Source organism: Saccoglossus kowalevskii, chromosome 22 (assembly GCF_978046115.1).
Source record: "Saccoglossus kowalevskii chromosome 22, keSacKowa6.1, whole genome shotgun sequence".
NCBI lineage: Eukaryota > Metazoa > Hemichordata > Enteropneusta > Harrimaniidae > Saccoglossus > Saccoglossus kowalevskii.
Genome location: NC_140662.1, coordinates 10,509,229 through 10,532,761, shown reverse-complemented (window position 1 = coordinate 10,532,761; position 23,533 = coordinate 10,509,229). Strand labels below are relative to the sequence as shown.

General features: G+C 37.1%; 1 protein-coding gene across 2 annotated transcripts; it reads left to right on the top strand.

Annotated features, from left to right (window-relative positions):
- The first annotated feature begins 304 nt into the window (after positions 1-304).
- Positions 305-22,546, top strand: LOC102809537 (transmembrane protein 163a-like). Of its 2 annotated transcripts, none has more exons than XM_085495517.1 (9): positions 305-425; positions 11,558-11,742; positions 12,898-13,017; positions 13,224-13,267; positions 16,300-16,391; positions 16,906-17,002; positions 17,196-17,307; positions 17,576-17,714; positions 20,708-22,546. In XM_085495517.1, exons 2-9 carry the CDS (start codon positions 11,634-11,636, stop codon positions 20,748-20,750), a joined length of 756 nt encoding a protein of 251 aa, XP_085351643.1. In that variant the 5' UTR covers positions 305-425; positions 11,558-11,633; the 3' UTR covers positions 20,751-22,546. The 2 variants fall into 2 exon arrangements, with proteins under 2 accessions (XP_085351643.1, XP_085351642.1); XM_085495516.1 differs by lacking the exon at positions 305-425 and adding an exon at positions 5,673-5,813.
- Positions 22,547-23,533: the final 987 nt, after the last annotated feature.

Genomic DNA, 23,533 nt, shown 5'->3' with positions numbered 1-23,533 from the left:
TCACGCTAAAAGGACTAAAAAAATAAAACAAAAAAGAAGTCCCGACTTTGCCAGTCTAGATATTGTGCTTCTGGGTGTACCAATCGACGTAACAAAAATTAAATTCCCTTTTGTCGACTATGAGCAAACTGACATTTTTTTTTTCCAGCCATGACAAAGCACGAGCATGTTTGCACTCCAGTCGCGCTACATCCGGGAAACTCGCCTATTCCACTGCCACAGGCGGCGATACATGCCAGCAAGTGCCATTCCTCACACTAGAGGGCGTATAAATATAAACAAAATCTGTGAATGCTCGTTGTGAGGACAGCGAGTGACCCGGTGTTTGGTAGTAAACATTACAGGGTACGCTGTTACATACTATATTGGTACCCTATTAACCTACGTCGGCGCTTCCCTGTATCCAAAGCCATGCTCATTCACACGTAAGTTTCATGTCTTAATCTATCGCGGGCTCAACGCTCTAAACTCTGGTAACACCTCGGTCAACTCGGTCACGCTGATGGCTTTACTTAGTTTAACCTTATTCACCAAAGGCGGGCGTTGGTTTACTTGTACCATCTTTATCAAGTTTAAATAGGCGACTCTTGTGTTGCCGAGGCTGACTGCAAGCAGGCATCGCCAACACCTGTAACTGTTACAGGTGGTTACCGACGAACGTGAAGCATCCTACTGAGCGTGGGCCCTGGTGTGCATACTCCAAACAATTAGCGCAACTACTAGTATATCTATCTATACTGAGTAAAACCGGCCAGATAACCGATTCGTGGGTAATGCACAGTTTAAGTTGTGATACGACAAGAAAATTAACGTAGGTGTGCCACTATGACTTGACCTCGTGTTTGATTTCACCAAAGCCATACTTGTTCATTCTCACAACAATGAGCAACACACCCTTCTATATGCCACTGAGTATACACGCTCTTCGTATTCCGAGTTATAATTGTCACAGAGGCAATTCTAACAACGTCGCGGCCAGGGCATAGCCCATTGCCAGTCACGGCCAGGTTTGGCACTGCACGGAGGCGCACACGAGTTCCGACGCAATAAACGATGGAAGTGACCCCCAAATATCGCGAACACCTGTGGTCACGACCCGGAATATCTCCTGTATTCTAAAACTTGAACGACAAGCCGAGAATTACGACCATTCCGCATTGTAGAGTTACTTTTCCGATAATATGTTACCTGTTTCCCCCAAGCGTGGCGGGGGTTGACAATTGCCAGGGAGGATTACACTCGTTCCGCAATGAGTTGATCATTCGGCAACCCGGGCCTCGTCTTTTTTTATTATATTGTGTAATTATAAATGCTTCATCGATTCACCCATAATGTTTATTATTCTTCTCATCACACAAATGAAATAATAATAAAACAAAATGTGTCACCTATTTTGATGAAAGAGAACAGCTGTACACGTGTTCACTTCGGGTCGTCTGGTATCCATGTGGGTCGTTGACATACTAACAAGCTACCCAGATTGTGCAGAGACGGTCAAGTAAAACTTAATAATAAGTACATCATGACCCTTATTTTCCAGCATTTACATTCGATCTCCTTATTTCGGCTTGTGTATGCATTTTGTATTGTTTTAACACTATGATAATGGACGCGTTCCTCTGTGCGTAATGTCCAAGAAAGTATCGGAAACAGTGGAATATGTTCAAGTTGAATTGATTTACGATCAAAGATTAACAGACAAATCCATTGGACCCAATTAGCGAGGTGGGGTGATCTGTAGTGATGTGTGTGTTTTATTTTACAATTTTGATGAGTCACCTCTCGATGCTTCAGAGGGCGTGTGTGGGGGAGTGTTGCATGTGCGTGTGCAAGTGAGTGGTATTTTAAAGTATTTTTTTTTAAATATGTTACTTTTGACACCTCATTGTTTGCGCAGTGTAATGACATGGCTGCTATGACAATTGAGATGTAATTATACCTTATTAGGCTTACCAGCGCATCAATAATTAATATATATATATATATATATATATATATATATATAAATGTAAATAGGCAACATTTCCGGACAATGCACTGCTGTCTCTCTTGGCGTTTTGTGTTGCTGCACGTCTCCTCAACTACCGCGTGTCTGGAATGCACGACGTGATACTGTACTCGGATTTATACTGCTCAGTGAACAGTCGGCTCCGGAAATTGACACCACAACATCCCTGATACGAGACTAACGCGCTAACAAATAATGTCAATAATGTATGATTTCAGATGAGACATTACTTCTGTCATATTTTCGTTGCTAAGCAACCATGGAATGGCGACGCGGGCACTATCCTGGAGGGCGGACATCCGGGCATTTTCACCGCTTGGCAACCCTGGCGGTGAAAACAAATGCCAAAAACTCAGAAAATGGTACTTTGGGATGGTTGTTGAGACTCCATTGAACAGTGTAACAATATTGGCCCTATGTGTGTAACATATATAAATTTGGTTGTTCAGGATTACTTCAAAGTTGAGTTTGTGTTGTTTTCTCGAATTTTCACCGGCTCGATCTGCGTTCCACAGCAGCGCGCACAGAGCCCATAGAAATGCATGTACAGTGGTGCGCGTCTTAGCAACGTGGAACTTCTTGTGACGTAGCTCCGCCCCGAGGATATGGGCTGTGGACTGTCCTCGGGCCTAATGTAATTGTGTATCTAGACATTTAAACGACGGAGGCGTTTGATGGGAAATGCGAAGCTTTTCAAGCGAGGGACTTTAGTCCCGAGCGATGACATCTCCGCGACTATTTTCATTTGCACATGAAAGTACCCGGATCTGGTAAGAAATCTTTCCAGTGAACTTCAGCCCCGGATGGTACTCCATACTTGTGGCACTCCATCCTGTCCCGGCGTTCGCAATTTATTCACGTTTATTACGTTTATATACAATTATATACAATATTTATTATTATTAATAATAATAGTAGATTAATATTATGTATGACCGACTGTTAACAGTCTGTGTACATGCTGTTACTAACCAGTATTTTGTCGTGATTTGCGTTACCTTACAAAATCTTTTTGTTTACCTATGTTTAGTAGGACCACGTGTGTTTTATACACTGGTTTTATACACTAATTATGTGAGACACGTCATCAAAATGTGTGTACAAATTTACGAAGAACATTGTGCAATTCTAGCGGCATTTCTATCCGAAATGAGCCGCAAAGCTTGGTACCGGAAAATCGTATTTTGAAATTGTCGATGGTTTCTGTTTATGGGAGGGTCACCCTTCTTCCGTCTGAGGCCTAAAAAGTCTCCGATGATATTTTGCCTATTATCTTGACTCAGTGGTAATATCTCCGACTGAACACAAACACGCGGGTCAAGATGACATTTATTTTGTAAGTCGCGCCCGCTAACGACCACAAATAATGAGGCAGAGATGTGTAATCATATGATGTACATGTTTTTTAAGAAAAGTCGTTAAACAATCTTAAAAAGAGATAACTTTAAGATATCATTATAATAGTAAATCTCTCAAAACATTATTTCCACTATTATAAATCAAAACATTTGCGACACTATGCTAAAGCGCCATGGTCGCCGAGCCGCGCTGCGTTTGTTACGCGTCTCACGTGCGACATTTACACGAAATTTGAGCGCGCGTTTTTGGCGAGTATGATCAACAGGTATCAAGATTGTCAGATTTCAATCCGGGATACACGAAACGAAATGAACTCGGTATATTATTTTTACCTCACGTATTTTACCGATAATAACCCAATTCACACGACAAGTGACGTAATGAGAGCAAATCAATCATACCAATTTAATAACGTGTGTTTTGCTGAACATTTGAAGGTCTCTTCATGTTCTGAATGACGCCCGGTACGCGATCGATTGGTAAGTGTTACGACCTGTAACACGCTATTATGCGGTGTATGTATCAGCACCATTCTTTTTTTTTCTCCTGAATACCAAATCTATTTTTATTAATGTTGCAATATATGGAGAATCCCTATGGCAACGGAACAATTACACTTTCGAAGCAGCATGAAATATGCTGGTTTTGAGCTTTTTATTGCGGGCTTCAGAGTAGTTGTCACGTGATCGATTTCTACCACTAGTCATCGACACTGACAGGCAGTTATGTCTTGTTCTCGACAACGTGGCTCTCCGATAACATTTGCTTTCTCGATTCAACAAGCCCCATCGATACCACCTTTTAAAAACATGCCACCCTGTCACAAAGTACAATTTTGCGATATTGAGCCCACACTAACGAGGACATTAGTTAATGGCAATTTGTCAATAGAGGGAAAAACAAGTATAATTTCGTCGATCCATACGGATGAACATCTGATATTATAACCCGCTAATCTGATCCGTAAAACCACCCACATCATCATTGTTTCAACATCACTGCACATTAACCTGTATTTAAATACGGTGGTACAATCACTTGTAATGAATGATTATTAGTGTATGTTACCCTGCAATCAGCGGGTACTATCTCTTAGGGACCGTCTCAAAATGTTGCACACACTTAAAGGGCGGTGCTCGCTGCGCCGCCGCCGTCTATTAAGGTAGTCATACCGTCCGATTTTGATGAGCTCACATTTACGACTCTTTCCAAACACGTAAATTGATTTTTCAAGTTCAACTGTCAACTTCAATTTCGCATTACTGAATACAGCTTTTCTATAAATCGCACCTTCTGGCAATGACACGAAATACATGCATGACCAATCTCTCTAAAACATTATTTTGTTTTCTGTTCACGTAATCGAACCTTTCCAACCGTCCACTGCGTTCTGTGGTGCCATTGCTTTGAAATACGTTTGATAGACTATTGTCCGCTCATGACGAGATCCGACGTTATGCTATGCATGCAACCGATCGTAAAAACGAGACAAAAACAGGTCATAGCGCCGTAGTGGCTTCAAAATATCGAGTGAGATTCGACAAACGCAAACATATTTTTGGGGATTTCCATGTAAATTTGCATACAGTCTTTTGTTTATTGCTTGTACATGTACATTTATTTTATTAAAAAAACACCAAGAAATAAACAAGAGACTGTATGCAAGTCCAATGTTCATGCCTAATACTGTTCTATAAACATTTAATGGTGATCAATTTTTGACGATGTATTTCAACGCCATATTCTTGTCTGAAAGATTGGCATTTCGACATGGAACTATACAGAACAGCAAATTCAAAATCAAATCCTTGTCTTGATCCGCGTGATTCACACAATTACTAGTAAATCAATACACACATAGGCGAGTTGATATTTTCATGGTTATGTAACAGTTGAAAAAGTCACATAAAACAGTGCGTTATTCAAAAAAAAAAAAAAAAAAAATCAAAACGTTACTTCATTTGAAGGTGTTTACTTTTTTTATTTGTAGTTAGCTGACTTGGGAGTAAATTACATGGATTGTTTCTTCAGGGTATATCCTCTTCTATAAACTTCTAAGAAGTATTACCCGCACAACGAACCACCGCTACTTGAACGACAGAAATCCGCTTGTCAAGAGCTCATGTGAAAAATTGAGAACACCCCTTCCTATTTGTCGCAGCGGACGTAATAGCTAAACGCAGTGTGCCGGTTCTGTGGCATCTCCACAAGCGACCTACTGTAGATAATAGAGTTTGGGAAATTTACGGCGATTGACATACGGGCGGTCTGTTTTGCATCTGCGCACTCAGTAGTCCCCGACTGCTACCATATGGAATTCACAGTACGTTTTCTGTCAGATGTATATAGTACATGTATAATGAATGCGTTTTCAGGATAGTGCGATTGTCGACTAAAAACGTGTTTGCGTTCGTATAGAACGTGTCCGGATGGCGATATAAAGCAGGTTAGTTTTGGAATGCGTGTTTTGTTTTTTGTTTTTTTGGATTATTTTATCTCAAGTGCTATACATGGAAAGAGTTTACCTCATATCGTGTCGCCACGGTCAAGGGTGTACATGCGCTGTTAGTTGTGGTGTGCGTACGCGGGTGAATTGTGTGTGTATGTGATTACGAGAACTTACAATGTTTAAAGGGGGAACCCACATATCATCAAAACGCTTCCATATTGATGATCAGATCATTCAGTTTGACAAACCATGGCGTCGATTTTCCGTTAATGTTTGCTAGTTGATAAAAACTTAACCATGTCACGGAAATTATTGCGGTAGTGTCGTCGGAGAAACGCGTTGGCCGTAGGGAAGATGGGGATTGGTCGTTAAACGGTTCAAGGCAATGGTGGCGAGGACCGGGATGGGAAGAGGAAAATGTGATTGAATGTATATTTTAATGTTTGGTTTTAAAAATATAGCAAATAAAAAAAAAAACACGAACAGCTTGCCATTCTCGGATAATTGGACGTGAAAAGTATCACATTCAAAATCATTGCAACATTTTTCGGGGGGAGGGGACAGGGAGGAAGGAAGGGAGAAAGACAAAGATATGTAGGGAAGGAGGGAGAAGGGAGTGTTCTACGGTGACGAAGGTATTCATCATTCCATAGAACTTGGCCTGAGTAAAAATCTCAGTGATTATTGATATTATAAATTAATATGATATTCGATATTGCGTTTTGCTTTCGCCAGATTTGTAAATTCTTTCGAACGCAGAAATCAATCATTTTTTTCAAGTCTAGTGCAAATTCTATTCGCATTTTCATATAAGACCGAACAAACATAATTTACCGTAAAATATACATAATTTAGAAGGAAGCTTCATTAAAATTTATAAGAAATAGCAATCGCAACAATTTAAAAAGTATCACCAGAGTCGAATTGCATGTAATTAATGTATTTTACGACGCGACGTATTGCCAAAAAAAAAAAAAGAGTCTCGCGGTTCAACAATGCGAGTGCAGCATCAAGCAACACCAAGTTTTGTTGACGGGTAAGGGCAGCGCACGACGAAGAAATTATTAGGTTTAAAAACGGTAATTACAATATAGTAGGTGACCCAATTTGAACAATAAAGATTACATTCGATTATTTTGATGCAATATATAGTTATTGATTGCCCTACTGTCGACCGGATATCACGAGTACGGGTCTTGTACAGTGCAGTCAGATACCATGCAGGTGAAGTCGAAAATAGATTTCTCGTAATACCGGCGTACACCCTCATTACACTTGATGATCTGGCGGGCGGGTGAAGTCACTGTTGTACAATGTGTCACGCATTCTAATGAACTCTAGTGAACTTTACACGTCTATTTTATAAACTATGCACAGAACTGGGTGGTCGCGTGATAACACGTCTCGTCACCGTATTGGGACCGCGCCGCGTCTCCGTGTTGGGACCGCGTCGCGTCACCGTGTTGATTTGGATTTCCAAACTTGCGTCACGGTGAATTATTTCATATGCAAGCAGGCTATTATGGCGGACTATTAGCGATGTAATGAAGCTACCCGACTTGGTTTTCCAGAAAGGTTGTTTAACTATTCGTGAATATAATAAATTAAATATACTTGTAATATAAGTTCATTCATTTATTCAATTCTTTGAAACCAGGTTCTATTTTCCGTCACTATGGGTCTAACATCCAACTTCAAAGGATGTATATATATTAAAAACACTCGAACGAATCATTAATATTTAAACTCTAGTACGGAATTAGATATCTAAGTTAGATCTTCATGTTTGCCTCAGCTGTTGAACTCCCTCCGTCTGTATGATACTTCGCATTGTTATTATCGCACACATCAGTAGAACTGATCGGTAATTTGCGAAGAAAAAATATTAGAACACGTTTCTCAAAAAAGTTAACTGTAGCACACAAAATAATGCCATTTTATTGTAGAACATGAGCTTTGTGATTGTACATGTGATTTATGACCAATTTTGTCAAAAATTATGAGTAGGCTTCTACCTTAACAATGACGTGTCCGGGTCCGCCGTTCGCCAGGCAAATATTGTTAAAAACGATAATAACGAAAACGCATTGGTATTATAACTATATATAGATTTGATATCAGCCAGACTAAAAAATCTACAGATACCCGTATGTATCATGAGATGTGTTGATTAGTGAGATTTGTCAGGATTGTCGCCCTTTGTTGACATTTGAATGACATGAATTGTGAAACATTATGCTGGAGCCAAAGTCGATCAAAATAATACCCCATACCTGTCATTCGATGAATACTCGAAATATGCCGTCACTCGCGACGCTCTGGAATTCGTGTACAGTTGATAAAGACATATTTGCTATAATTAATATGCCATCTGGTTTTGATAGCGTGATGATAAATTACTACACCTATAACGTTATTTTTGCACTTCGTTTGAAAACACTGAAAAGATCATTTATGAAAACAGGACAGTCTATTGCTAATTTGCATATTATCTCAATTCACTCCATGTAAGCAAAATCCCCCAAAAAATTTCAGAACGGATTTTGATAAAATTTGCTACATGTTGGACATCTGCTGACTGATGATCCTAACTTCTGAATGCCATTGCTCCTTCAGTGACTGTTGAGAATTTTCATTGATTGCATATTTCTGTAGTCACACGTCAGCTTTGCAGAGTTTAATCCTAATTAGGTCCCAGAAGTGGAATAGCAAATACGGAAAATAATTATCTTTCTGTTTTTTTGTTGATAAAATGATGTTTTACACATTTGACCTAATTATGTTTACAATTGACAAGTTAATAATTTCTAATAAGAAAACATTTCATAACATTTGCAAACATGCGACAGCTGACTGACAATTTACCATCATCCTTGTCACGCGAAAAGCGCGAGATACTACCGGTAATGTGAAATTAGGCGACGTACTCGTTCTGTGCATTGACTGTGGTGCATTAACTAAAGATTATAACTCAAAACACAATTTTTTCAGCTTTATGTCTGATTATTTCTAAACTATCATTATTAATACTATCGGAATGTAATCCTCTAGCTATGAGATTTAGCTCCACGTCGTATGTTATGTCCGCGTGACCTCGTACAAATCGTTTTCAGTCTAACAGTGAATGAAACAGATAAATGGTACACGTGACAATACGGGCGATATTGTGGTTATTTTTGCGTTGCTGGTATACCGACCGAGCATAATATTTGCGGGGGGGGGGGATTCGATCTTCTAAACATTCAGACTCGGTCAAATGTCGAACTTATGATACCTCGCGAACAATACAAATCAACTCCTTGATTCATCAGCAATATATATAAAATACACGACTGAGATTGAGGTAGACGGCAAACAAATAAATATAAAAATAAATAAACGACATTTAAACTCGTGACGCCAAAATATATAACCTCGCCCAAGATTCTGTGTCGTCTCTCGTGTCAGTACATGAGATGTGAATATTACTCTGACGTTTGAATTAATTGACTAAATTGACACCGAGTGTGCTAGTTTCACATAGAATATACATACAATGGAGCACGAAGAAAACATATGATCTGAACATGATTGATTCTGGGCATGTGCAGTACACTTCCAAATAACAGTGATATTAATAAACACGAACATGCATTATTCTGCAAACGATTAAGGGTTTAAAATCGATAAAAATGGACGAATCTCCCCATAATAATACTATTATAGAATGAATCGTTTTCAAACCCCGCTGTTTAAAAGAGCTACTATACAATGTCACTCTAAACCGAACGGGACATGACGTCACAATATGAATTTTAAGCGCCTGTACTATATGGGTAGTAATAAAATTGATTTGACAGATACCATATTTTGACATTTTACTGAGTATTAAAAAGCATAGCCACGTATATTAAAGGCCGGCAGTCGTCGTGCCGCGTCGTGTTCGATATGGAACTCATAGCAACGTATACAACGCGTGTAAAATACATTGTTTATTTACATGAAATTCGAACACGCGCTGTGCGACGACCACCGCGCTTTTAGTTATACTAATGAGAATTATCGATATGTTAATTTTCCTTCATTTATCCGGTTTCCCGGAGCTACCGTGGCTAGGGAGTCATTCTTTGAGAAACGATGTACGCTTGAACCTTTAAATATTATTATTACTTTTATCTTTTATGAGACACAATTTAACACTAAGTCAAAGTCCCCTGAAATATAAACGATTCATCCCTAAACCGTACGTTTAGACACGTGCGTCATTCTGATGTAAAAGAATAACAGGTTTTGCTCTAATAACTGAAAACAACCCTAGAAACATGTCCACGGGCACTCTCCCGGGGATTCAACAAATATGCCAATTCAATATGATTATTTCACGGACCCCCGTCTACAATCCCTATGCTCGTCGGCCTTTTTGTAAAATAGCTTTTCAGTGTTTTTAATTATAAATATAGGACAAAGGAAGTCGATATTAAATGTTCTACTAATACTGGATAAACGCATATCATGTTATAACAAGTCTGCCACATATTAATTCGTGGAATGCTAAACAAATAGCTCTCTGGCAAACAGTGATATTATTTCTATTTTTTTAAAGTGGAAAAAAATTTGTGATAAAAAACACAAATCATAGAATAATCATCTATTCTGGAAGAATTGGTATCCAGCAGTAGGACAACCATTGATGGATGTGTTATAGTGTTTTGTCATTGGTTACCATGGCAATGTGATATATAAATGAATTTCGCGCACAGGGTGACAGTGTGCGGCAATAATATACTGGCAGGTTATTTTTTTTGTGTGGAAAAACCTTCACAGTGTGGTCTTTTGAAAACCGACGTAAAATTAAAACTATTTCCATCTCTATTGGTACTTGGTCGTGCAGCAGACACGAAACAAAATTTATCGATATTATATTCTTTTGGGATTTATTATTCGAACATTTCGAGCTGAATTCAAATTTGCCGTTGCTGAGCTAGTTGCCACGTGTATGTGCAATGCATTATGGGATATTTTCTCGTCACAGTGTTATACTTGAAACTCACTAAACTAAATGTCAATGTTTGGACATGTTTTAATAATATTAGGATTTACTTTTTCTTCCCAAAATTTCACCATAGAAACAATGGCAAATTTCTCGAAAAATTGTTGCTTATAGTGTTTTTCAATTTTTGGAATCTTAATTGATTTAACCCATGAAAATAGAAAAACACAAAAAAGATGACATATAATATTCAATCTGGCACGATATGCGCGAACATGTACAAGACGCTGAAGATACTTAAAGCGTAGGGGGTCTTCACTTGCGCATGCGCGGAAATTGAGTCCCAAGCGACGATAACAACGCACGCTAAAAACGCAAAGAATCATGGGTAGAAGTTTGTGTGTAAACGCAGACATGCTATAGCCGCCTGCGCATGTGACACTCCCCTGCTTTAATGTATCGTTGCTCCATGCCTTGTATATCAGTCCCATTGGAATGCCAACTGTGGAATACGCGACGTTTTAGGGGCCGAGAAGCGACGGGAAAGTAAATCATTTTGCCGTCTACAACAACCGTCGTTCACAGTCGTGCGCATACTTATGGCGGACGAGATCTCGCGAGACGCGAGCGCAATTTACTACCTCTCCAGTTTCGTCACCGTTATAGTAAAGATAAATTATTAACGCCGGATTTTTTTTTCTCCCGCTGATTTAGTAATAAATGCTGAACGACCAGCTGTTCTATTAACTTGGCTTGTTTTGTTTCATTTTAGAGTGGCGTTGACAGGGTACCGTAATTGTCCAACTTGGAATTAAAAACAGATCTGTCATGACAGCGAGCTTGTTACCATGACTGAAACAGATGGTGAAACATTAAAACTGAAAGAATTTGCTGCACAAAACGGCCCGAAAACAACTGGGACATTCGATGGCGGGTATTCGCTCACAACTGATGAAGGTATGCATATATTAAGTTACACATTGCGCGCGTATTTGTTTCTCTCTCAGAACATTCTGTGTACCTGTCGTCTGTTGTGCAAGTAATCACCCAAAATGGAAATATATGTTTTTAGTAAAGACACAGAGAAAATGTTTTTCACATATTTAATGTTCTCTCCAGCAAGATAACTTACGTTTTATGTATGAAAGTAAATATATACGCATGCCATTCACCACCAGTCCAATTTTCAGATTCACTAGAAATAATTGACTCTCTGTTAAATACCGGAAAGGCACGTTGCTCAACTTCTTAGATTGCATTTTAATGCCAGCGTATCGGAATATACGGTATAGTTTTGTTCTTAAGAACGCAACACAACACGCAAAAGACAAAATAGTATTTTTGAAATCATGATTTGATATACTACTCCAAACCCGTAGTCAAGAAACAGGATTTCTGGGAACAAAATGACAGACATTAAATTATTGACAAAAACCCAACGCACAAATAATGTTTATATTTAAAACTAATGCGACGTTGTGATTAAAGCGGCTGACCACACCATAGTAGTTAGACTTGCACAAAGTCTCTTGTTTATATTTTGGTGTTTTTTTACTACAATAAAATATCGTGGGAATGTTTAAATGACAAAAGCCGGTTTACCGCGAAAATCGGGTTACCACGAAATAAACTTGTTACCCGACTTTCGCCATTTATACACTCCCATATTTTATTTTATTTTATTGAAAAAAAACACCAACAAATGACCAATACTATATGCATGTCTAGACCATCGTAATTAAAATATATATTGAAGTTTGCTAAACAGCACGCTCAGGGTATTCTACTGCGTTCACCATAGGTTAAATGCAATAGCGTATACCACTCGATAAATTCAGCAATCTGGTCATAATACTTGTTGTTTAAATTAATAGCAAGCCACACACGATACGCTGTACGTGACGTAACATCGTGCTAAGCGTGTTTACCGAATACGCCCGACTATGAACCCTCGCCGTGTCTATGATACGAGACGCACTTTTGTATTTTATGTTTTATTAACTTGAGCGTTTTCAGAATTAAAGCGACCCCAAAGTACGTCGCGGCCGGTATAGATTTTCGGATTTTTAAAACAAACTTTCCATATAAAATACAGATACATCCATTTTTCAGAACCTTTGACAGAGTGGGATCATCTCACAGCCGAAGAAGCAGAAAAATGGCGGAAATCGGCAATCTACGTTTCCTGGGCAACTATAATTTGTCTAACAATTCTAGGAATAGGATTTGTTGGTAAGGGTCACCATATATTCCGTATTTATTCCAATAAGATCTAGTCATTACCCAGCATTTTTTTTTCATTGTTGCCTTCAGAAAATATTTGAATTAATGAATGTCATCACAAGAGGGCATCGTCACGCCCGGTAATTGTTTTTATTTCCAACCAATTTAACCCTTGGCCCTAGACTTAATACATGTTGTCGTGTTCATTTTTACAGCCGTATCCATAGTAACAGGTAGTTCAGCAGCACTGGGACTAGCGGTGAGTTATGCATGATTTGTATTTTCATTATGACCTGATAACGTTGTCAGATTTAATATCCATGCGCCACGAAAATTAATGCGCGGACTTTGTCACCCTGCGTTGTTTTATGTAGACGCTCTAGACCAGCGAATAAAGTATTGTTCAAATTGTGATAAAAACATGAAACTTACTACACATGTAAAGTTTAGTGTGCGTATCAAAATATGAGATGGACCCACTTCGGATCTCTACTCTAAAGACAAATATTTGGGTGAAGTAACAACATTTTTGGTAAAAATTTTGAAAATTGACAAGCAATTAAACATTAAAAACAGTAATATATGCATAATATACAGAGTTGTACAAATTTAAGAAAAATTAAATATTTCAGTTAAAAAACATGTTTTTGGCCAAAGATTAATCCGCCACAGTCAATAAACATTATAGACTCTTGCGTGGAATTAGGAAATTAGGTAGGTGACCATTTTCTGGCATATTGGAATAGTAATTGAGCAACGCCATCTAGCGGGGGATAGTTCCTATTATGACATCAAGATTATTCAAATTATATAATGACATTTAGGATTGAACCTTAAATATATACCCACTGAAGGTGAAAAAACAGTTTCAGAACATCAAAACATGAAATATTATTAATAGATTGTAAATAATAATTGTAGTGATTCATAGAGGACTTTAATTAACCTATGTTTGTAGTCACTCGCAGTGATGGTCAATCTATAATATATTATATATTAAACAATATTTTGAGCAAGGAATTGTTTGGATTAAATGTTTGTTAGTGGGTATTAGAGAATTTATTTCCCATGAAACCAATTGCCTTTGTTACTTGAAAGAATGTGACGGCATCTTTAGATATTATGTAGAATTCGCATTTGAACATTAGTGACTTAACACAGATCGTATTTTAATTGTAGACTGGGGACATGGCTTGACAAATAATATATAGTAAATGATGAGGTATTGTGTTCTATGGAATTGTTCTAAAAATATTAAGACGAGTTTCGTAAAAAAACGTCACTGTGACACACAAAATAATTTATTTTATTGTGCCATGAAACATAATAAACCAATGAATATTGTCATGCAATTTATGATCGACTGGAATTATGAGTAGGCTTTACCTCAACGGGAGCTGCGTATTCAATTTCTTTACTGTTCAAATGTGCTACTCTTTCATGTAAATACTAGTATGTGATCATGATTGAAAATAATGTCAACAAATCCCAAATAATTTTACAATAATTTACTGCATGTTGCAACAAGCATGAATTCTGACCGTATGTATTACTATTAATAGTGCGCATGCATTTCTTGTGACTGGCGGTAGCTCGTCAATGTGGACACACCAACGAATAATAATAAACTTTGTCGGGTCTTTTTGCAGATATCAAATATGTAATACTCTCTTTATAGCTTCTAAACAGCTCATTTATCTCTGTCCTCTTCTTTTCTTGTTGGTGGAGGTAGTTTTCTGCCCTTCTTTTTTTCTGGTGTTAAACGCAAGGTAGGAAACAGGGAGGGTATTCTGTGTGAAATAAAACTAACCACAGTTTCGGAAATTGATCGGTACACTCCGCGCTCAGAATTTCTGAAAGTACACAGTATGTGGCTACATTGAGTGGAGAGACCGAATGCAAACACAAATTTGATTTTTTAAGAGGCAATATGGAAATCCGGGCAAATTGTAGAGTTTCCTATCGGCAGCATTTTTGTGTCTTTCATTACAATTTGAGTCGACATTTTCCGAAACTATGACTGTCGTTACGTCAGTGAGTGATATAGTCTTTACTTTTTTCTGTAGCCATATATGCAATATTTCATTTTGCTTTCCAGTCTGTAACCTGTCTTGTATTCAAGTTGTGTTTTTAGTCTTTTAGTGCATATACTATGCTGCTCTGAGCGGCATTTGAATGTACGCATGTCACCGTGATGCTGATTTTTGTTATTGAATATGTACCTGCCCGTACTAGTCATTATTGTCGATAGCTGTACACATGTTATTACACGTATTATTACAACAACACTATCGGAGTCTCTGCGCATGTGCGCGTTAGAGAATTGACAATAACTGGATGCGTATCTACAGAATATCTACTTATATATAAGACACAAAAGTATCAAAAGAAATTGAGATGCTGAATTGTTCGAGTTACGGACATCGAGTTACGAACATCGAGTTACGAAAAAATCGAGTTACAAAAATGCCCACGTCCATATTTCAGAAACTTTTTGCGAAACATATATTTTTTTTATTAAACGTCCACATATAGTAACTCGAACTTTAAATAACATTCAACCTACCTTCGAGTTACGGGCAACATAGATTTTTGTTTTGTTCAAAGTTAAAGTTTAATAACTCGAATTTTAATTATCAGTTAACCGAACTTAGAATTACAAATTCAAACAAAACAAAAAAATCTATGTTGCCCATAACTCGAAGTTCTCTTAACTGTTAATCGACATCGAGTTACAATTTGGGCGTGGTTTCGCAAAAGTGGGCGTGGTTTCTAAAATATAGGCATTTTTGTAACTCGTTTTCGTAACTCGATGTCCGTACCTCGAACAATTCAGCATCCTAAAACAAATTATATGTCAAGGTTGTTCATAACTCCCTGCTTTTTACAATGGCGAATAGGATCCCGTCACTGAACGCAAACGTTCACGCAGCGCGACCAGTTTATCATTACCATTTCGAGCTTTTATCTCGCTTACAAGCAGGAACAAGATGCATATATAATACTAAGGTTATAACGAGAATACAGCAAACTATGCACTCGGGCAGTACGGGAATGCATCGACCTCAGCTATGCGTTGGTGGATACGATCGGCGTACTGCCTTTGTGCATATTTGTTAGTATTATCGTAATAACCTCACAGTATCTATATTTTGTGTCCCGCAGCTAAATTAAGGGTCTTCAAATCGGCTGTTTTGCGGGCATATGGTGAAAATATAAAAAAAATACCCGATTCATGCAGACTGCAGCACCACGCGTATAATTAACTCCGTGTTCCTTGTCTCATACCAGTTTGACATGCTGCTGGACTCCTGTACATCTATAGTGGTACTTTGGAGGTATTTTAACAAATCGACAGCTAACACTAAGGGTAAAGAACACAAGTAAGTAACGACACGAGCACGAGATGGAAAAAGTTGGCTTTGTACAAATGGCCGCTGAGATAACGTTGAGAGTGAGAGAACCTCGAGACTTGATTCTTCCTTTCAAATAGTGTTTCATTCTTTCCCGCTAACCACGTCCACTGCTTCACTGATATAACATGGCGTTTGGAACAGTGAACGCCAGAGAAATGAACACTTTTTGGGGCCAAAAACAAGTCTCGTGGTTCTCGCTCTCAGTGAGATCTTAGTGGAAATTTGTTTCACTGTACATTTAGCAGACGTACATCTTCACGGAACCGGTGATACTTTTGAACAGACCCATGGCAAGCAATGGTTCACGAATCCGCATTTACGTGCAATAACAATTGGTGTTTTTCATTTTTCAAAGAACTTGATACTGTTTCGGGCGCTGCAAAACACCGTTATCGAATGCGTTCATCGGTATGCAGTGTCACATGACAACAATAATGCATTATCACCTTTTATACTATATTAAATTATGTTTCCATTTCAGGGCTATTATTATTTTAGGAATATTGTTCATCGTGTTTTCTATTGTCATTACTGTAAAATGTGTCATAGCATTGGTGGAGAAAACCGTCACAGCAGAGGTAGGACATTGTTTTAATCTATTTCGCTATATTTATTTATTAACAGTCTGATTTGAATAATCGATCTTCGGATAGAAAACGGACAAATTTACTATAACGTACACACCATCTAGTATTTCTTCTTATCTCGTTACAAACAAACACAGAAACTCGAATACTTTAAATTAATTATGTTCACATATTCCTCTGGTAGGAGCTGATTCTTGCAGGAATGAGTGCAGTGGCCGCCGTTGTCATGACCACTTTAGCTATCATTAAATTTATAATTGCTCGGAAGTTGAAATCACGAAGTATATGCTGTGATGGTAAGTGACTGTGAGGGCAGTATAGCTCCGGTGGACCATTCGGGCAAAGAATGGAGATGAGGTTTCGATTTCCCTTGTATCTTGATATTTTTTGTTTTCAGGAAGGATTCTATAAACTTCCAAGCAGTTTATAACACTAATGGTGTTAAATAAATCAACAACTCGCTTATATACTCATAACTCATAATTTTTTCAAGGTTATGTGACAACGTGTCTCCCAGTGTTCAACATCATTGTCTCACGTGATTCATTTATTTTACTGTTACAGCTTTTAGTTCAGCAATGGGTGCCGTTATCAGTTATGGTATAATTCTAAGTGCTATCATTTATGCTAATTTACAAATCTGGTACATCGATGCAATTGTTGGAATTCTTGTAGCTGTCGTGTTGGCAGGCTGGGGTATATGGTAAGTATATTACGAACCATTACACTTGAAATATGTTTACCTCTGTGATAAGGGCTGGGGGTAACAATGGGGTATATTGTAAGTGTAATAAGGGTCAAGATAATTAAATCATATGTACTACATTAGGAATACTGGGGTATATTGTAAGTGTAATAATGGCCAAGGTATTTAAATCATATATACTATATTAGAGGACACTGGGGTATATTGTAAATATAATGAGGGCCAAGGTATTTATATCATATATACTACAATATATGACACTGGGGTATATTGTAAGTGTAATGAGGGCCAAGGTATTTAAATCATATATACTACAATATATGACACTGGGGTATATTGTAAGTGTAATAAGGGCCAAGGTATTTAAATCATATATACTACAATATATATAACACTGGGGTATATTGTAAGTGTAATAAGGGCCAAGGTAATTAAATCATATATACTACAATATATGACACTGGGATATATTGTAAGTGTAATAAGGGCCAAGGTATTTAAATCATATATACTACAATATATGACACTGGGGTATATTGTAAGTGTAATAAGGGCCAAGGTATTTAAATCATATATACTACAATATATATAACACTGGGGTATATTGTAAGTGTAATAAGGGCCAAGGTAATTAAATCATATATACTACAATATATGACACTGGGGTATATTGTAAGTGTAATGAGGGCCAAGGTATTTAAATCATATATAATACAATATATGACACTGGGATATATTGTAAGTGTAATAAGGGCCAAGGTATTTAAATCATATATACTACAATATATGACACTGGGGTATATTGTAAGTGTAATAAGGGCCAAGGTATTTAAATCATATATACTACAATATATGACACTGGGGTATATTTTAAGTGTAATTAGGGCCAAGGTATTTAAATCATATATACTACATCATATGACACTTGGGTATATTGTAAGTGTAATAAGGGCCAAGGTATTTAAATCACATATACTACAATAGATGACACTGGGGTATATTGTAAGTGTAATAAGGGCCAAGGTATATAAATCATATATACTACAATATATGACACTGGGGTATATTGTAAGTGTAATAAGGGCCAAGGTATTTAAATCATATATACTACAATATATATAACACTGGGGTATATTGTAAGTGTAATAAGGGCCAAGGTAATTAAATCATATATACTACAATAGATGACACTGGGGTATATTGTAAGTGTAATAAGGGCCAAGGTATTTAAATCATATATACTACAATATATATATAACACTGGGGTATATTGTAAGTGTAATAAGGGCCAGGGTAATTAAATCATATATACTACAATATATGACACTGGGGTATATTGTAAGTGTAATAAGGGCCAAGGTATTTAAGTCATATAAACTACAATATATATAACACTGAGGTATATTGTAAGTATAATAAGAGCCAAGGTAATTAAATCATATATACTACAATAGATGACACTGGGGTATATTGTAAGTGTAATAAGGGCCAAGATATTTAAATCATATATACTACAATATATGACACTGGGGTATATTGTAAGTGTAATAAGGGCCAAGGTATTTAAATCATATATACTACAATATATATAACACTGGGGTATATTGTAAGTGTAATAAGGGCCAAGGTATTTAAATCATATATACTACAATAGACGACACTTGGATATATTGTAAGTGTAATAAGGGCCAAGGTATTTAAATCATATATACTACAATATATATAACACTGGGGTATATTGTAAGTGTAATAAGGGCCAAGGTAATTAAATCATATATACTACAATAGATGACACTGGGGTATATTGTAAGTGTAATAAGGGCCAAGATATTTAAATCATATATACTACAATAGATTACACTTGGGTATATTGTAAGTGTAATAAGGGCCAAGATATTTAAATCATATATACTACAATAGACGACACTTGGGTATATTGTAAGTGTAATAAGGGCCAAGGTATTTAAATCATATATACTACAATATATATAACACTGGGGTATATTGTAAGTATAATATGGGCCAATGTAATTAAATCATATATACTACAATAGATTACACTGGGGTATATTGTAAGTGTAATAAGGGCCAAGGTATTTAAATCATATATACTACAATAGACGACACTTGGATATATTGTAAGTGTAATAAGGGCCAAGGTATTTAAATCATATATACTACAATATATATAACACTGGGGTATATTGTAAGTGTAATAAGGGCCAAGGTATTTAAATCATATATACTACAATATATATAACACTGGGGTATATTGTAAGTGTAATAAGGGCCAAGGTATTTAAATTATATATACTACAATATATATAACACTGGGGTATATTGTAAGTGTAATAAGGGCCAAGGTATTTAAATCATATATACTACAATATACGACACTTGGGTATATTGTAAGTGTAATAAGGGCCAAGGTATTTAAATCATATATACTATAATGGATGACTGTGGGGTATATTGTAAGTGTAATGAGGGCCAAAGTATTTAAATCATATATACTACAATAGACGACACTTGGGTATATTGTAAGTGTAATAATGGCCAAGGTATTTAAATCATATATACTACAACGGATGACTGTGGGGTATATTGTAAGTGTAATGAGGGCCAAAGTATTTAAATCATATATACTACAATATATATAACACTGGGGTATATTGTAAGTGTAATAAGGGCCAAGGTATTTAAATTATATATACTACAATATATATAACACTGGGGTATATTGTAAGTGTAATAAGGGCCATGGTAATTAAATCGTTTATACTACAATATATGACACCGGGGTATATTGTAAGTGTAATAAGAGCCAAGGTAATTAAAACATATATACTACAATATATGACACTGGGGTATATTGTGATAACCATTGTTCAATTCAGTAATATTTATTTAATACCATAGACTATACTCTAATTTCGTGAACTATTATGTAACATTTGTTGTAATTATTCTGTTTTGACATCCTTTTTCAGGGTTCTTGTCAACGAAATACAAGAAATGAAAGCGAGTGGATAATGTTATTGATTCAATCAGACCACGCCACGGTGGCAGGCTTCTTTGCTCACCTGTTTATGTGAATGTTGCTGCTGCTGCCCTGGTCGATGAGGGCGTCGTGCGCACTGACTTTTGACAATTGTGTTGAAGAACAGTGTGCTCTGACGCAAGCTACAGATTGCATACTTATATTTACAGATTACTAAAATAGTAATTATTGTCGGGCTTCCACAGAATTGACTGAACTGATAATAACATTTCTCCAATTTTTCTGAGTTCACATGCATTGTGTTGCTTTATCAAAAATGGTTCATCCAGAAAAAACAATATGAACTTTGACCCCTGTTCACAATCTCCCAGGCAGAGTTCTATTCCACGAATATATCTCTGCCACCACGCGATCTTATGCTTGTCGTTGATTGGTCGATGCGTCACAGCGGTATTACTTTCAAAGACGCCCAACAAAACATTGCCATGCAAGTGTTCGATTTTCGAACCCGACGAATGTGTACGCGTTGTTTACAGATTTTGGCTGTTTTCAAAGTTAGAAGCTTCTTTTTTTCTTTCTGTAGCACAAACGGTGTGACAGTGGGACGATTTAGTCGTTAATACTACGAAGTGCTTTCGTTTGTTCGTATTTCTTCGACAGGACGGTCAATTTGATTAACCGAGTAACAACTTAGTAACCGTTATTCCGCGATGAAATTATTTTCTTTTGTAAATTATATAACTAATTCACTGTTTTCAGTATGTTTACGAAAAAATCATTATCAGAGATCGATAACATATTTTAAAACTTGTTTACTAGGATGAAGAAATCAACACGAGATCCCTCTAATAACAAAAATACTCAAATAATACGCGTAGTAAAAGTCTTGTGGTGTTTCACCACAAAATGGCGGTGTGTGGTGGCAGAGATACTTTCGGTGATCTAACCGCAAGGAACTCTGGGAAGGAGAATGCCCTGTTCACTGTGTGAGCGACTGAACAAATACGCAGCATCTTGTCCTGTCATGATCTATCAATAGATTATTTTACATTTTCATTCTTATTTTTTTCTCATGGTTGAAAATGATCACAATTCGTGTCCTGAGAAAGCAAGTATACAGTTGATTTGTTTTAAAGCGCGGTGGTCGTCGCGCAGCGCGTGTTCGAATTTCATGTAAATAAACAATGTATTTTACACGCGTTGTATACGTCGCTATGAGTCCCATATCGAACAGAACGCGGCGCGACGACTGCCACCCTTCAATGTTAGATTCGTACAGGCTATATAGTTAGGAAGTCGACTCGTTAATGTCAGATCAATTTATTCATATCCACTATGACCGTTGAGGGCGCGGCGGAGGAACCTTACAAACAAATCATGTTTCCGTTATTACACATATTCAATGATCGGTATACTGTAGACATGGAACAATCGGTGAATAGTTAAACGAACGATCCGCTGTTGGCTGGAGTTGTCGATTGATGGCGTGATTTCCATCGACATTTTGAAGACGAATCCGCTTACGGTGCGTGTGATATTTGAAGGGCAGTGGTCGTCGCGCAGCGCGTGTTCGAATTTTACGTCAGCAATGTATTTTGCATGCGCTGTATACGTCGCTGTGAGTCCCATATCGAACAGGACGCGGCGCGATGACCTCCGCCCTTCCAGAGCCTTCACAACGACGGCAGGCCGGGCGGAATGTTTTGTAGAAAAAAAATACACGAACTTTATTTATTATTTCACAATGATTTAGCAAATAGTGTAAACATATAATTCTTGTATTCACTATGTGAATATATACAACCATATTAAATAGTCGTTTGTAATACGAGGTTGTCTAAGTGTGTAATATAGAGTACAGCAGCTGTTTTCTTGTATTACCTGCAAGTAATTTCTCATCTCCAGTAAGATGGGGGAAAAAACGTGTGTTTTAAAGGCCCACAGGTAGGATGCCATTTCTCGTGCATACTTGAACCAATTTCGTCTATATTCGGTAAATGCAATATGTTTATGAGCTTGACGGAAAACTGGTCTATGTCAGATGATTTGATTGGTCTATGTGAGATGTTTTGATTGGGCTATGTCAAAATATTTGTTTGGTCTACGTCAGATGATTTGATTGGTCTATGTTAGATGATTTGATTGGTCTATGTCGAATGATTTGATTGGTCTATGTCCGATGATTTGATTGGTCTATATCAGATGTTTTGATTGATCTATGTCAAATGTTTTGATTGGTCTATGTCCGATGATTTGATTGGTCTATATCAGATGTTTTGATTGGTCTATGTCAAATGTTTTGATTGGGTTATGTCCGATGATTTGATTGGTCTATATCAGGTGTTTTGATTGGTCTATGTCCGATGATTTCATTGGTCTATATCAGATGTTTTGATTGGTCTATGTCAAACGTTTTGATTGGGTTATGTCCGATGATTTGATTGGTCTATATCAGGTGTTTTGATTGGTCTATGTCCGATGATTTGATTGGTCTATATCAGGTGTTTTGATTGGTCTATGTCCGATGATTTGATTGGTCTATATCAGATGTTTTGATTGGTCTATGTCAAATGTTGATGCTTATCGAGCTCCCAATTTAAATGCTTAATGATTTAAACCATTGAATGTGTGTATTGTTGTCATCAATAAATAACCCGGATGTTCAGTGAGGCTATGTACAGTTTTAGTGCGAATGTTTGGGCTAAATTAGGACACTTGGGGTAGATTGTCTTTGTGTTTACCTAGAAATTGAGTTGAAATTGTGTGGTCTAGTTGAAGACTTTGAGAAGACTCTGAATGAAATACACATGACCTA